The sequence below is a fragment of the Chelon labrosus genome, assembly GCF_963514085.1.
Source record: "Chelon labrosus genome assembly, chromosome: 13".
NCBI lineage: Eukaryota > Metazoa > Chordata > Actinopteri > Mugiliformes > Mugilidae > Chelon > Chelon labrosus.
In genome coordinates, this window is record NC_140346.1 from 4,825,345 (window position 1) to 4,841,818 (window position 16,474).

At 41.1% G+C, this 16,474-nt stretch overlaps 1 protein-coding gene across 2 annotated transcripts; it reads right to left on the reverse strand.

Moving 5' to 3' along the window:
* Nucleotides 1-1,170: 1,170 nt before the first annotated feature.
* Nucleotides 1,171-16,360, reverse strand: vmp1 (vacuole membrane protein 1). Of its 2 annotated transcripts, XM_084558669.1 has the most exons (12): nt 15,920-16,360; nt 15,327-15,434; nt 14,870-15,002; nt 14,437-14,527; nt 13,714-13,824; nt 8,407-8,574; nt 7,998-8,129; nt 6,279-6,359; nt 5,939-6,055; nt 4,610-4,671; nt 2,920-3,019; nt 1,171-2,214 (listed from the first exon to the last, which is right to left on the reverse strand). In XM_084558669.1, exons 2-12 carry the CDS (start codon nt 15,403-15,405, stop codon nt 2,071-2,073), a joined length of 1,218 nt encoding a protein of 405 aa, XP_084414795.1. In that variant the 5' UTR covers nt 15,406-15,434; nt 15,920-16,360; the 3' UTR covers nt 1,171-2,070. The 2 variants fall into 2 exon arrangements, with proteins under 2 accessions (XP_084414795.1, XP_084414796.1); XM_084558670.1 differs by having other exon boundaries at nt 15,327-16,360.
* Nucleotides 16,361-16,474: the final 114 nt, after the last annotated feature.

Sequence of the window (16,474 nt, forward strand, 5' to 3'; positions counted from 1 at the left end):
CAAGAATGCTTCTTGAGTTTTACCAATAAATACACTGCCTGGTAGTCAGCTGACCTCATTCTTTGGGCACTTAATGTTGCTGAACCTAGACCTGAGCAACTGCAGCAACCCCAGATCATAGCACTGCCCCCACAGGCTTGTACAGTAGGCACTAGGCATGATGGGTGCATCACTTCATCTGCCTCTCTTCTTACCCTGATGCCCCCATCACTCTGGAACAGGGTAAATCTGGACTCATCAGACCACATGACCTTCTTCCATTGCTCCTGAGTCCAATCTTTATGCTCCCTAGCAAACTGAAGCCCCTTTTACCCCGTTAGCCTCACTGATTAGTGGTTTTCTTAAGGCTACACAGCTGTTCAGCCCCAATCCCTTGAGTTCCCTTCACATTGTACGTGTAGAAATGCTCTTACTTTCACTATTAAACACTGACACACAGCTACAGAAAACACAGGTGTAGTTTATAACTATGCACCAAAATATAAGTTGATCATGACTTTATATGTAATGTATATGTGACTACTTTTGAGAAGCAGCAATGCACAAATAAAAGTGGCAAGGGCATCATTTAACATCCATTTCAACTCTTTATTGTTTGTAACTTTTACACAATAGAGGTGGGGTGACAACAAAAGCACTTAAGACGGACCACCAGAGGACCAACTGAAGTGCAGTCTTGACATGCTCCACATGAGCCGAGGAGCTCCACTGAATCGCTGAAGGCCCACAACTTCAGTCAGCTTACAGACCGCTGTTGCCGTACAAATTTAACAGCCAACACCAGTCTGATAAGCTAGCTGATGGGATGGGAGCGTACCTCGCTGAGAATGTAGAAGAGGATGTTATCCATGAGGAGGAGTAAACCAGTATCTACAGAGTATGATTCAGGCATGACATCCCCAACCTAGAGAGGGTGTGGGAGTCAGCACAGATCAACTGAGACCCATGACGTAACGCAATTCTTCTAAGAATTACTAAAAAGCAGGAACATGAAAATACACGAGGGCTGATCTGTTCACTTACCTTAAAGATGGTGATTTCTAAGAGAAAATTCAGAATGATCTCTGTGGGTAAACATATTAGGGTAACAACAAAAAGCTTTTCAGTACAGGATGAAAAGAGAATCCAAATCAAATGACAAACTCAGACTTGGAAACAAGTGCCATGATTTCCACATTTTATATATGGTTTGATCCAAGTTTCACCCTAAATGTACAGAATAGAAATGGGACTAGTTAGCCGAGAGTACAATGTCACTTTACAAATGATATCATCTTTTCTTTTGTGTTTTGGTTCAAGTTGACTCATGTCCACACAGACCGTCTGAATAGAAATACATCTGAGCATACCGTCAAAAAAGATATTAAGATATTTACACAATGTGCAAACCGTCAATACCACACTGTTTTAAGTTGATATTGCTTTTTTTTTCTCCAACATTTTAAACTCCAGAAACAAAAGACGACAAATTGGTCTTACTGTTTTAAGAGGACGAAAACGTGAGGACAATTTAACCCTGAAAAGAAACACCATCCATAGCAGTAATCTTGGCAGCACACTGTACAAACAAATCAAGATCCATCCATACATAAATGTTACAAAATTAAATAAAAATCAAGTCAGTAAGTCAAGAGCTATATTCAAGGGAAGCCGGACCTTCCCGTCTTGCATAAGGCATAGCATCTGATGGGCACTGCCCTTACACAGCAGTTACCACCAAACCGCTGCTTTACTTCTGAGGTCAATGAATGGGTTAATTTAACGTTTAAGTAACATGTTAAGATCAGCAGTAGAGCCAGTCACGCTACACACAAACCTACAGAGTGAGATGAGAGGAAGAACTACAAAACCTGAAGGGAGGGGAAACAAGTAGACAGCACATACATCCTCAAAAGCACACACTCGCACACCAACGAACAATGCCTGGTTCTTTTGAGCGTCCAGCCTCGTTGAGATGGGATGAGGGTGAGGTTTGTTGTTCGAGGTTGTGACCGGCTGAGGCTGAACGGAGGGCTCTCAGCGGCAGCAGAAACACAGTCACTTGGATGCCAGTACCGTTTTGTATCGCCATCACTTGGTTTTCTCCTCCGAGTGCCTCAGCTGCTGCAGCCGCTTGGCGTAGCTCTGGGCCATGGAGTTGACGATGGAAATGACAAAGTAGCAGACCATGACCAGCACCACCTTCTCAAACACCCATGACAGCCAATTCTCATCCTGGAAAACCCCCAAATCAGGGAGGAGATGCTGTTAATTACCCTCATACATGAAAACTGCAAAAATGGGTTGTGATCACAAAAATCTAAGTATGACAAGTAAGATACTGTGAATATTATTGGATGATTGTCGTAAGAATTAGACAAAAATACTTTCTCCATTTGCTGGCTATGTGATTTAGCAGCCATCCATTGATCTAAACTATAAAAACTAGATCTACACTAATAAAAGCAGATGTTATAAGCTTCCTCATCTCCCTTCCAAGTACAGAAATGCCAAAAAAGACCTTTAAGGTCATATGATAATAGTTGCATAGCTTGTCCACTAGAGGGCACCAACTATTTTAAACTGTAAAATTTCACACAATTCTGAATAAAAATGCTAAAGTTATACTACTTTCTAACCGCTATTATATTAGGCAATAATGAAAACACGATTGCCCTTTACCAATAAAACAATATTTAAAAAACTAAGAAATCTAAAGATGCAGATATTTTGTTAGGTAAGGTTTTTTTTGTTAGGTAAGCACTGTTCCATGGACTTGTATAAAAGGGAAATTTTATGGCCCTTAATTTTATGATTTTTAAGTCTACAGGTTTATACATAAGCTCACCATTATATAAGTAATTTCTATAAATATAAAGTAATATTTGCGGGAAAAAAAAGGGTGTCACTTGAGAGTGGTGTTAGATAAAATCTACTTACCGCTGGTGCACTTCCTCCAGCATGGTGCAGCTTGTTCCTCTGTGCTTCCAGGTAATGACTGAAGGGCTTCTGAAGAGACGGTCCTACTTTGGGAACAGACCTGGCGCCGTAGAGGAGCACAAAAAAAGAAGAAGAAAAGAAAGAACATTTAGTCACTTACCTTTTAAACCCTTCCTTAGAGACAGAGCTCAAAACTTCAACACCAAGGCTTAACATCCTGAACACTGAGTCCCTAGAAAAGCTTCAAAAAGCTGCTCATGAAGTCCTCTCTTTCCCTCAACGCTACAAAAGGTCCTCACTGATCCACCAGTCAACCAGCATCCACGAGACAGAGGCTGAAGGGCCCATCCAAGATGTGGGCCCTATCTTGGAGCTGCCACCTCCTCTAATTGTTACTGTGAGCAGGAGCAGGCAGCAGAGAGGAATGAAGCAGAAGCTCTTCGGCTCCCCTTTTATACTGTTTAGCTCTCTATAGGAGCCTGTGTCAGCCCCTTCAATCAGGAAGTGAGTCGACATGATGTCATCACCTTTACCACCACTGCTGGCTTCTGCGTGGAAAGATAACTAATCTGGGTGTGCTTTTATCCTTATTAGGAGGTGTGAGTTAACTCACCACGGGGCCAGTCATATAGAAAACCACTTTAACAAACCATGCCACGCATCAGCATTGGTGTATTAGTTTTAGATTTAGTCAGAGTGCGAGACAGTTTAAAGGAAATCTCTACATGATGTCAAAGTTATCATTACCATGAAAAGAATAATATACTGCAGGCTGGTGTAGACACTCAGACACAACCTTCCCACTGCATAAATTCAATTCTGTCCCTGGTCAGGACATAAACACGTTGTCTAGACTAAGCAAAAACATGGGAGATAACAAACACCACACGGGGACTGGGTAATTGCTGATGTCAAATAAATCTAACTAGATCCGACTGACTCATTTTTGTCATTTCTCCCACTTTACATGTTAGAACACATGAATAGACAGAGCAGTCAGAACATCCTGTATCAGCACTGAAGCACCACACATCATAGCGAGTCACTGAAAGTTCTCTCAACATCATGGGAAAGAAGCTTGAATTCAATTTTTCCCACGAATAAAAGGTCTAAATATGGTCAAAGTCACTATCGTTCATATTTGAAGACTTATTATCCAATAGATTAATAAAAATTAGTAGATCTGAAATTTTAAGTTTATGGCAATCATAACTGACTGACTAAACTCTTTGCTGGCCTTAGTAAAAATGTCTTATTTACTGGCAAATGGGTTATTCTAATTCTTCTGAATTAATTTTGTCTGAGATGAGTTAAACAGTCAGCTTTTCAATGTCTACGATTGTGCTTCCTGCCTCAGCGGGCAATTCTTTCAGTCAAAGCCGAACTCTGAGTCAGATCAGCATGTTCGGATGGGACCTCACACGCCTGACCACCAATGATGAAGAGATGGATTGCACGTGGGGGGCGAGGGGGAGAAATACCTTTGTGCGGAAAAATGCAAAAACGCGTGCTTGTACGCCCCCGCAGTGAAAGCGTTTATTCATACAGGATTCCCTAATCAGCGGTCGAAATGCATCTGAAAATGTCTACGAAGGCACAGCCAACCACTAAAACCAAGACAATGACTACATAAAATACCCAATTAACGCAGCCTTTCACACACATTACCACGTAGTACAAAAACACTTACCCGATGAGTGACACCATTTGTTCCACTATGTGCTTGCTGAAGGTAATGATAACAAATAGTTTCTGTAGAAAAATCAGAGAGAGATTAATAAGCTTTAAAATTCGATCAACTAAATACGCATATGCAGACATACACGAAACAAAAAAGTATTCATAGACAATTGACGTGTTTTAGGAGCAAATAATTGAGTAAAGTGTGGCTTGAAGAAAGTTGTAATAAGAAGACACATTTTCAGTCTTAATTTTAGTGGTCCAGCTGTTGGAAATTGAGGCCACATCTGCCACTGTTCACAGACACTAATCACAAAACTGGGCCCCGAGCTTAATTTTGGGCTGCGAGGGGCTTTGTGTGGTTTGCAAAGCACCAAAGCGGAGGAGTGGGTGGGCGGGTGGGGGACAAAACCACAATACACTTCTCCGGTTCTGATCAGCTTTAAAAAGCGTGACACATGGCCCCCTGGACAAAATCAGACAGGATGTAACATGTGATGTCCGAGACGTTCGGGGTATAGAAATGGGGGGGGGGGGGGGGACAAAAAAGAACCTAACAACAAAGTGTTCCCCCCGAAGTCTCTCACAGTCTGCTCGGTTTCCTCTACGTTCTAATGTCCACTCTACATCCTCCATTACCTCCTGCGGCTTCACGACCCTCTTTGTTCAAAGGTCTCAGAGTGAGATCACTGACTGGTACCTCCAAGAGATGGATAGATCAAGACACTCAGCGACTCACCCTCACACAGACAACCCCTCACAGCCCAGGTTTATATTAGTCATTGGTGTGGCAGACTCAACAATACCATAGGTAATTAACTTTTTCTTGATCTAGTACATTTTTAAAAATCTCAACTCTCGTTAAAGGCTTCTTAAAAGCGTCCCTCCTTTCATCTTGAGAATGGTTAAGTGGTCTGGACTCATCTCAAAGCTCAAATAAGAGCAAGGGATCCCCAAAGGAGCGGGGCCCCGTCAGAAAGAGTTAACCATAAGTGCACAATTAGGACTTTCTCATAGTCCCCGAGCTCATGATCTAAGCAGCAGTGTAGATCTTTCCCACACGTTCTGTGGTTGTGGTGATTGTTCAGTGTATCAGTCAGCAGTGCCATGCCTTTTTCTTCAGCGCAGATATCTGACATACATCATTACGTTGTGGACGGAGAATTGTGAGGAAATGAAACAAAAGATGAATCACACTTGAAGCCAAGATGTTGCAAGTATGTGGGCATGTGCCTGCACGGTTAACGCTGAAAATGGAAACACCTGATGTGGCGTTAGAGGTGGATCGGTTATAGGGTTTTAACCGCCTTTTGGCAAGCTTTTCAGAAAGGCTACAAACCTGTATATGCATCTTGATGATTGCTTTCCCAATCAGAGTTGCTCCAAAGAAGGTCCAGAAGGGAACCAGAAAATGGCCGCAGGTTATTCCGGCCAGGTCAAAGAGAGGATTTGGAATCTGAAATCAACACATAAGACAATCGCTTTAAATCATAGTCGTAACGTGAACACATGGATTTGTCTGTGAAGATCTGACATCATGGTATATCCATATAGCTATGTATTTGGATAAATATATGGATTTCCTTTACTACATGTGTCAAAAGCTTGGGAAACATTTAACACCATATCAATGTAAGTCAAATAAAAAGTACAAGAATGCTTAAAGGATTTCTACTCACTGAGGCACAAGCCAAGATCCCAAAGAATCCTACTTTCTGCACCATATGCTGGACTCCCAGTTTGGCTCTTGTGACAAAGTCCTGTAAAAATTTACAAATAGAAAAAAATAGAGTAAGTAAACACAACTGCCAGATATGACTGTATATATTTGGGTATGGTATTTTCAGGTGTGGTATGACTTTCATAACCCCACCATGGTTTTCAAACTCACTCCCCTGCATCGCAGATTTTACATGCAGTACACATGGAGACATCTGAACACACAATCTCTCTTTCTTTTCTTAAAATAATCGTGCTGCACTCCCTGCAAATGTGCGGTTTTTGGACACACTCTTTTTAACAGCGGTGCTGTCTGCAATGTTATTATAAGGAACAAGAGCCTTGGTAAGAGTGCTGTGGTTAAATACCTGCTATTTCTGAGCACTATAGGATTTTTTTTCCCCCTTCGGTGAAATTGATGGCATTTCATGTAAAATCTGTGTGGTATAAAAGAGGATCTTTTGATTCTATCTCCATCCCTGTGGGGCTGAAACGTCTGTGGTTGCACGGTGAAGATCACAGACGATACAGGAAGGAGATTAAGCGGCAGTTACAAAAACTGGCAGCTCATCAATGTTTATTTTTTTCAATCAACTTTCCATTTAATCGCGGTCTTAGGTCATTTTTGGGTTTGATTGTTTTGTTCATAATTTTGTTTTTCTCACAAAGGTAATGGAAATATTTCATGCCGCGTTTACAAGTGACGAGTTCTGATGAGTTATTCATGTTAGTTTCAATCCGGCTTTCTGCAAGTGTACTTCAGTTTATTATAATCATTACTGGGAGTGATAACTACAATTAAACTACATATATTTAAGGAAATATATTACTTTTTGTCTTTAGATTTTTAATTTCTGCCCTGACTTTTGATTAATAACTACAACATTAATTCAGTCTTTTTTTATTTTATTATTATTTTTTTTTTTAAACCTTCATTCCCATAACTATCATGTGCTGATCAGGTCTCAACAAAAGCACTTCTGACTCGCCATGAGGTTATTGCTTAGAAACCTATGAGACATGCAGAAGTGTAGCGATCCTGAGAACAATCCCACGATGAAAGCCGTGATATGACGTTAGCCTCCTCAGCGTGTTCAGCGGAGAACTAATGAAGTGAGAATAGGTGATGGAGACAATGTACACAGTTTCTCTAATTTCAGTTCTGCTGATTCAGCATCTGATCTCAGCTGTCTCCGGTCATGTGAACTCGGTTCCTGACAGAGCTGTCTGTCATTCAAATTAGAGGCCGGTGTAAAGAGAGATGGAGGGAGGAAGGAGGGAGGGAGGCGAAGCCTGAGGGATGATTAAAGAGGGAGCTGTGCTCAGGGTGACTCACCCATGAACAGACAGATTTACTGGAAGTGCACGGAGGGAGGGGCTTCACTGAAGTCACATGCTGTTTTAAGACCAATCACTCAATAGTGACTCTGTGGTTGGTTGTACATTATGAAAATGAGATCAAATAAAATCAAATCATTTCATATCAATTAAGTGGTGTAACCAACTATGTCGAAATGAGCTCAAACTGAGCAAGAGATACTTTAATATTCAGTGTAAACGCAGTGGTGTTGAACATTAAGGCATCAGCGCCTCAGGATTTCAAGACCTTCTAAAATGAGTTAATGTTAGAAATGAACAAGCCATTTCATAAGAAATGGCTAAGTGTGTATAGCTCTAACCTGAGCACCCTCAGCTTGTTCAAGCATCTCCTCAAATTCTTCATAGTCTTCATCATCTGGATCAGCTCCTGACTGACGAGCCGCTCTGGCCATGAAATAAGGAGGCAGCTCTCCGATGGCAGTGCCTGCGCCCTAAACATATACAACAAAATGTTACGTGACCGCATTTGCGACCTCATTTCCTCCAACAGAACACAGATGACGACACATGGCACAAAGAACTTTTTGAGTTTTGATCCATGCAATTCTTTTGTGAAAAGTAATGAATAATGCATAAGCCGTTTTTCATTCAAATTCTCAGACCAGTTGCCAGCTGACACAATGCCACTGACGGCCGGCACTGCCGAGCATTCTTGTCATTTTTCAGTGTGGGTCACTGTGTTGAGTCCTCATTAAAGCTACTACTCACCCACATGCAGGCCTCCAGGCGGACCTTTGACATGATTGAGAAGAGAGAGATGCTTCCCTCCACCACTCCACCTTGAGGACAGACAATATGGTCTGGGTAGGGAGGCTCTGGGAAGTCTGTGGACCCGCACTCATACGCTGCCAGGGTAACTGATGCTATGTGAGGGCCCTGAGAAAGAGAGAGAGGGATTAGACAGACGGAGACAATGCGATATACTGGAAACCAAGATGACGGTGTTTGCCATGAACAACCTGGCCCTACATATGATTTTAAATGTTTCAATAAATATTAAATACAAATAATAACAATACAAATACTGTAGCTTACGCGAGTTGAGCAAAAGGATACACGACATACCATCAGTCTGCACTGTCAAGAGTAACGTTTAACATTGTTCAATACACTTAGGCATACCCGTTCAAGAGCTCATTAATGCAAAGCTCTGATCAGCCAATCAACAACTTAATGCATTTAGGCATGGTGACATGGTCAAAACCTTCAGTGAGGAGCAGTTCTCTAAGCAAAAATGCTTTACTGATGCCAGAAGTCAGAGGAGAATGGCCAGAACGGTTTGAAGCTGACAGAAAAGCTACTGTAACTGAAATAACCATGCGTTACAACCGAGATAGGGAGAAGAACATCTCTGAACAGGTATAACCCTGAAGAAGATGGGCTACAGCAGCAGAAGACCACACTAAGGGTCAGCCCTGTCATCTAAGGACATAGAAACTGAGGCTACAGGCTCATCAAAATTGGACAATAGAAGACTGGCAAAATGTTTCCTGTTCTGATGAGCATAAATTTCTGTTGCAACATTCAGATTCAGATGGTAGGTTCAGAATTTGACGTCAGCAAAATGAAAGCATGGCGCCATTTGGCTTTAAATGAGCCGTTCAGGCTGCTGCTGGTAGCGTAATGTCGTGGGGAATACTTTCTTGCCACAGTTTGAACCTCTTAGTATCAATTTAGTATCGTTTAAATACCGCAGTATTGTTGCTGGCCATGTCCATCCTTGATGACCACAGCAAACCCATCCTCTGATGGCTACTTTCTTCAGGAAAAAACACCACGTCACAAAGCTAAAATGATCTCAAACTGGTTTCTTGAACATGACGATGAGTTCACTGTACTCCAATGACCTCCACAGTCACCACATCTAAACCCAATAGATTTTGGGGTGTGCCGGAATGAGATACATGCAACATGTGCAGCTAACGTGACATGACATGAATAAATAAATCATACTTCTATGACAGTTATAAATTTTTTTTATTTCAGTTTATAAAGGTTTCTGTGACCTCTTTGAAGCCTGTAGCTGAACTATATTTGAATAAGTGTTGTTTTCTAATATTTAGTCTGCCCTCATTCAGTGTTGTTATAAATCAGCCTGTTGTTTGAGTTTAAACACAGTCTCTGTGTTTAACACCAACAGTAGCTGATTCACTCGTTCTCTCTGACAGTTAGGTATGTCATCATGTATCACCGTTGAGGATGTCTGTTCAGACAGAGCCACCTGGCCTCAGTAACCGTTGGCCCACCTGTACCTACAGCACAGCTAATCCATTATGCCTCTTTAAGGTGATGTAGGAATGCTGACAGTAGATGGACAGCAGACAATTAGTGCGTTGACTGCATCTGCTCCACCACAGAAACTCCACACCCCACACTAGGTATGAGCACACAAAAAGCTTCTGTAGTCTACACAACAAGCTCTCTTTGCAACCAACTTAATATTTCATAATATAAAATCCCTCGTTATTCAAAAAGTCACAGTCAGGAAGAGAAAAGCTAAGCTGTGATTCAGACTTTAAAATTCCATTTTTATTCAGTCATCTGAAAGGAGATACTCTTTGTTTGCCGACTAATCAACTAAGTGGATAAACTTGTTCTTCTGATGGATGGAACAAACACACAGACTTTATTCTTATTATAAATAGTGGTTCTAAATATGTGAAATTATTAGACATGGAGTGCAACAGGAAGGGCTCTATAGTTATTCTTCCCCTGAGCTTCATGAAGGAGCTCGGCAAACTTCAGAAAAATCTGCAGTGAGATTTTGACACGCGGATAGTGGGTGTGATTCCTGTTTGTTGCCAAAAACGTTATGATTCACCCTCTGAGGACCATGAACAACCACAACAAATTTTGTGGGAAACCAATCGTTAATTTTAAAAAATACCTTGTACTGGGTTAAGTAAGGTTAAATTTTGCGCAGGGAACCAAACTATATTTCTCATTGGTAGTCATCTAAATGGATGGACAAAGGGATGACACGGCAAAGCAGTGGATCAACAGCATCATCTAAAACTGAAAAAGGCTTTAAATAACTGCTGATCCGTCTAACTGGCTAATAGACCGGGCACTGAAATGCCGGGCAATGACCTCTGAAACATCATGAATCATAAGACCATACTGGTGAGTGAATCTCCTCGCCTAGGAGCACAATGACCTCATTCTCTCTCTATGGGGCAGCCTATTATTGCTTCAGGTCTGAGGTAAATTCAAACTGTAACTCTGCTGATGGGAAATGTGTTTTTTCCTTAAAATCACCACCATGGGTTACTGTTTAAGGTAGGCATCAAAAATGAGTCGTGCACTCTGAACTAGAACTAAGTTTCAGCGAACACAGAAATGGGAAATACTATTCTTATGAGCAGCAGGCTTATATCATTTTCCAACGATGTGGAGGAGGATAACCTTTGTGAAAAATATGAGATGGGGGCAGGTATTTAAGGATGCTTTGCGTGGTGCTCTCAGTGAAACTGATTGGGATATATATCACTTAAATTGGACACTGGCAGCTCAACATTCACTCGATGTTATTAGCTTATGTATGGACAAGACTATTCTCATCAAAAGACATACGGTAAGCTACTTCTTAAACTCCACACCCTGACTGAACATGAGCCTTAGGTGACTTGTCAACAAGAAACATGTGCATTAAAAATTATGGGCAAGGTCGTGGAAAAGCGGAGGCTACAGCAAGAGCACACACTAGAATATAAACTACAGGGAAATAAGATAAAGGATGTCTGGAATGGAGAAGGAAAGAGAGACTGCTGACTTTAGACAGATGGCAGGAGGTGTAACAGTGACACATTGTACAAAAATAAAAACGTGAGCGGAATCCACTTTCCAAACAAGCGCTTGTCTCCGAGTCCTGCAAACAATCTCTTGAACGTTTAAATTGAACAAGTGGAGGATGTAGTGTGGGGTGCTGTTAAACTGATTTTGAATTAAACACTAAAGGGTTTCTGTTATTTAGCCTAGCCCACTGACAAAGACGAGGTTGTCAAAATAATAGAAACATGCGTCGTACAATACGAGACAACACAATTCAATAGTGTTACAAAGCACACAGCTGAATCAACAACTCTCTCTGTTATTTGAAATAAATGCTGACACTGTAACCTTCAGGAAGGACTGTTCTATTAGAATGTATTCATTTTCACCCAATAATCCTATTTATTGGCAAGTGAGTGTTCAAAGAACAAAAGAACAATTCCATACACGTGCAGAGAAAAGCACTAATACCTAATCTGATCATGTGTTTAGCGCATGACTGTAACAGCTATAACAGAGGGAACAGAACTTTCACTAAACTGTGCCTTGCCTAAGTGTCCTATGTGTTGAACTGGGTGGGAGAAGGTTAACCATGGACTGAGGGTCACGTGCTGTGGTGAGGGCCATGTGGGTTAGGGCTTCGGTGACTGGCTGTTTTTGACGCAATGGATGTAATACGGAGCAAGAACGGACATGTTGGAGAGAAAACAAGGGGAGCGGCATGGTGGGATTGCCTGAATGATACTTCCTTAAATGGCAGAAGAAGACAAATGGAGGGTTAAGTAAACTGTCCAAAGAACAGAAGTTGGAAAATCGTCAGTTGATTACCATTGTATTGTATAGACACAGTGTTTCAAGTAATAACTGATTTCTAAGAGTTTTCAGATAATTCCACTTGAACTGAAGCCAAGTTTTTTTTTTGTCTGTGTGGGAGATGACAGCGCTGACGCATAGAAAACCTCCCTTACACAATAAGGGGAGAGGGAATGAGGTTACACACTGACCCAAGCAGTATATGGTTTGAACCACAGCTACTATAGCATTACTGTTGGACACAGTACATTAAAAAGCAGAACACTACTGGACAGCAGAGAGCCCACTCAAGCAAACACATAAAGCTGTAAAGAATTAATGGACTGAGTGAGCATCACTTGTGAAAAACAGGAAGGTCACAGTTGCATCTTTTCCCATTATTTCATTCTAATGGAAATGGCTGACTCAGCTGGCTCACATCTGCACAAACCCTACAGAACCGAAGCCACATCATCAGCTTAAAGCGAACAACGGTGGAGAATTTCTTCCACTCTTTCATTTGACTAAATTCTCCTTTTTTACCACACACACAAGACAAATGACACATATTTCGGTGACTCAGTCATTCAGTCATTCTGTGACTGCCCGTCTGAGGGAAATTAAACTTCGCTGTTAAACAGATGGATGGCAGAAGTTTGAAGAAGCAGAAGATTTCGAGTGTGACGCCATCATCTGGCAACGACAGGTATCAACACACAAGGGTTTTGTAGCAATTAGTTTAGACCCGTTATATCTATGACATAGATAATTTATGGTGTTATCTATATTAAAATAACAGCCTTGATATTGCTGCTAGAACATTCTGACCTATTTAGAGTACGAGCAGATAATTTGTTACTCAAAAGGCAAAGTGGCTTATGGTTGTAAAGAGATAGTGTTCAGACCTGGGTTACATGTGGGCCAGCTGAGTTCATTTATCCCAGAAATATGGAAATGTTTTGTCTGATAAGAACTGGCCTAAGTGGACATTTGCATAGATTCCATTTCCACTATAGAGTGTACACATACAGAGGGTGAGCAGCTGAGTCGTTCACTTAAATTGCATTATATTTAAACAATGGCAATAGCATACAGTATACTCAAATTTATTTAAATTTTATGTAGAGTAAGCTTCACATTTTACAGACACGCATTTGTTTTCCCTTTTCCTCTTTTTTTTTTTTAACACTTCTGCTATTATTCTCACTTTTAAAATGAGTGTCTTGTATCCTATTAGAATTGTACCACTAACTAAATTAAGCGTTGCCGAACACAATTTAACATCTGCGAGGACTGTGATACTCCCAATCGTTCCATGTAAAACCGTGAACGCATTTAAAAGTTGTTCATCCTACCTACTGTGTTTACTGCTTGCAAGTGTGTCTTTCTTTTGCATGAATGAATACATGGAAATTGTGTGTGCACCCTCCTGTCTCATTTGTGTCCTCTTACCAAATAGAGAAGGAAGGTGTGCAGACCAGTCCCAAGGCCTACTGAAGACAGGATCCCGAGGCCTACCCAGTAGGCACACCATAGGAACTTCTTCTCCAGGTACCGAACATACTGCAGGGAAACAAAGTGAAGAAAGTAAACCAGATGACTATATCAGAGGAAAAAGAAGACAAGAGATAGTCGTAAAACTGCAGTTTACATTAGACTTTACATATTTTATTTTAGCGTCACTTTCACCCCGTTTATTGTATTATAGTGATATTTATCACACCGTATTCTGCTCAGGAACCCTTTCTTCCAAATTAATCCAAATGTAAAATTGACCTTGTTTTAAAGGTTAAAATTTTAATGTTGTTTTTCCTTTAAATCTTTTTTTTTTCCTCATGTCGTCTCTTATTTTTCCTTAGTTATAATTACAAAGATTAATTATTAGCTCCTCTACAGTGGGTTTAAAGGAAGGTATTATCTTTACACTGAAACACAGTGGTGCTTTAACTGAACTGTGGCAGACTACTGGTAAACAACACTGTCAGCCGAGTGATTGTATGATCAAGGGTTACTTGACAACGGGGCAGACCGCATAATCTCCTAACACATCCTCCTTCCAGGAACGTTTTTAGGTGGACAAAAAGTGACTTATCATTAACCTTTAAACAGATCAGCGTTGAAGTAATGCTGTTGATTATTAACATCACACGAGAAACAAACCAAGTCAAGCCTTACTTGCTGGTGCGAACCCTCGGTGGAGTATGCGACGGAAAAGAGGAAACACAACACCAAAAATAAGAATACTACGCCTCGTCGCTGCCAAAGCCTGAATGAGAAAGGAAGAAAACGAAATGATTATGAAACAGGTTCCCAATATATAAACGGTCTTATCTGTTAAATTTGAATAGAGGAGAGACCTGCAGCTATGGCCTAGTGGTTAGAGACGTCTATGTAGGATAGTAAGGTCACTGGTCTTTCAGCTATCGGTAGTGTTCATTTGTTTTTTTTTAGAAAAACTGATTGTTTAAGTCACAAGTTTGCGTCTGTTTTACAAACTGACGAATAATTCAAGGAAAAACTACCAAAACTAACACAGGCCAGCACAAGCATCCTGAAGAGAGGTATGCTAAATGTCAGACACACTAGAGAATCCGGTTTAACTGCTTACTTAAACGTCAACTCCTTTAGCTTAATGAAGGTCTCCAAGAGAAAGTAATGTAGAGTGGTAACAGGTCTCCTCCATAACACCAGGGACAGGCGCTCTTCCTTATCTCTCTGCCGCCTGTCTCTTACCGACAAGTCTGGAAAACAAGAAGAAGCGGAGTCACCCTGACCCTCTGCGTTACTTGGACATACATCAATTATTGTGTCCTGCTGAACTGGTAAATGCATGATGTCAAAAAGTCTTCAGCTCGTTAGGGAAGTTGTTGTGGCACCCATGATGAAAACTGAAAGTGTCCTACAAGGAACCGGCATCACCATTTTTTATGGCCTATGCATGCCAGGCATTGATAGATAAAATGCATTACGATAAGAGTTTACAAATCAGTCAACTTTTCAGGGACAGTTAAGAGATGAGCATTAACTTAACTAGTGTATATTTTAAAAGTTTACCAAAAACGAACCTGCTGACTTGCCGTTCTGTTTGTCTTTAGGTCCTGCACGTTTCTGAGGCTGCTCACAACTTGCTCCATTGGCTGCCATGTCAATCACCGTTTGGCAGGTCAGGCAGTCTGGGACAAGAAAGGGGATGAGTAGCTGGCGTGTTTTTGTTTGTTTCAAGCAGCGTCCACACAGATTCCCTGCCTCCTACTACCACTGACCGGGAGAATGAGACAGATACTGTGTGGGATCCAGTCCAGTCACGCTTATACAGATCCTTATCAGAGGCTCTTAGGCAATAACAGTTACTGCGAACATTTCGGCAACACGCCGGCTAGCTCAGATTCAACAATAGCGGTGACAACTGTGAAAATATCGCACAAAGCAAAGACACCAAAGTGGAGATATCACCGACTCCCTTACGACCTTAGCGTGTACAATTAGCTGAAACCCCCGTCTTTCTGTAGGTCAGCGTGTAACGAGTTATGATGCCAAATGCGTCCACTTCCCAGCCCACATGCTAACCGGTTAGCCAACACGCTAGCGGCTAAGCTAGGGACGTTAGGAGTCCTCACATCAAAATAAGGCTTTTAAAATCAATAACGGATCATCTTACTTGCGGAGAAATGTGTAAGACGATTTGTTGTCGTTGTGATGTTATGTTTATTAGAAAACAAACGCTCCAGAAAGTGGAAGCGGAGCGATGTTTGTTAAAATTGAATGACAGTCGTCGTACCTTTCCTGTCCTCTTTACCCGGAAACACACGCTAGGCGTATCAAAGTAAAATTTGCGTAGCCTTTTCACACTTTAGATTTTTCTTCAAATAAGTTTGATATTGACGGTGTATAGTGACATAATCAACTATATGAATGTGGAATCAAGGCACAATGCAGCTCTGGCATTATGTTACATTTATTGACGAAACGCTCATAATTAAATGCTTTTATTGGGAAATTGATGTAAAGACGTGTTTCCGGTATCGTCATGTTTTGAGGTCCAATCGGAGATCGCCAGATTTGCCAACAATGTGTCAGCTAAACACCCCAACCATACTATTACAACGGTGCATTGATTGACCTTGGTTTGGAAAGATCTTTAACCTCTTTATGGAAATGTTGTTTCACATTGATTGGACATATTAATACTGAAAGGTCAATGGGTTCATTTCTA

Coding starts and splice junctions, on each gene's coding strand:
- vmp1 (XM_084558669.1), bottom strand. CDS start 15,405: ATGGCAGCCAATGGAGCAAGTTGTGAGCAGCCTCAGAAACGTGCAGGA. Junction 4,672..5,938: donor TCATCAAGATGCATATACAG/GTTTGTAGCCTT, acceptor ATTTTTCTACAG/AAACTATTTGTTATCATTAC. Junction 3,020..4,609: donor CAAATGGTGTCACTCATCGG/GTAAGTGTTTTT, acceptor CTACGGCGCCAG/GTCTGTTCCCAAAGTAGGAC.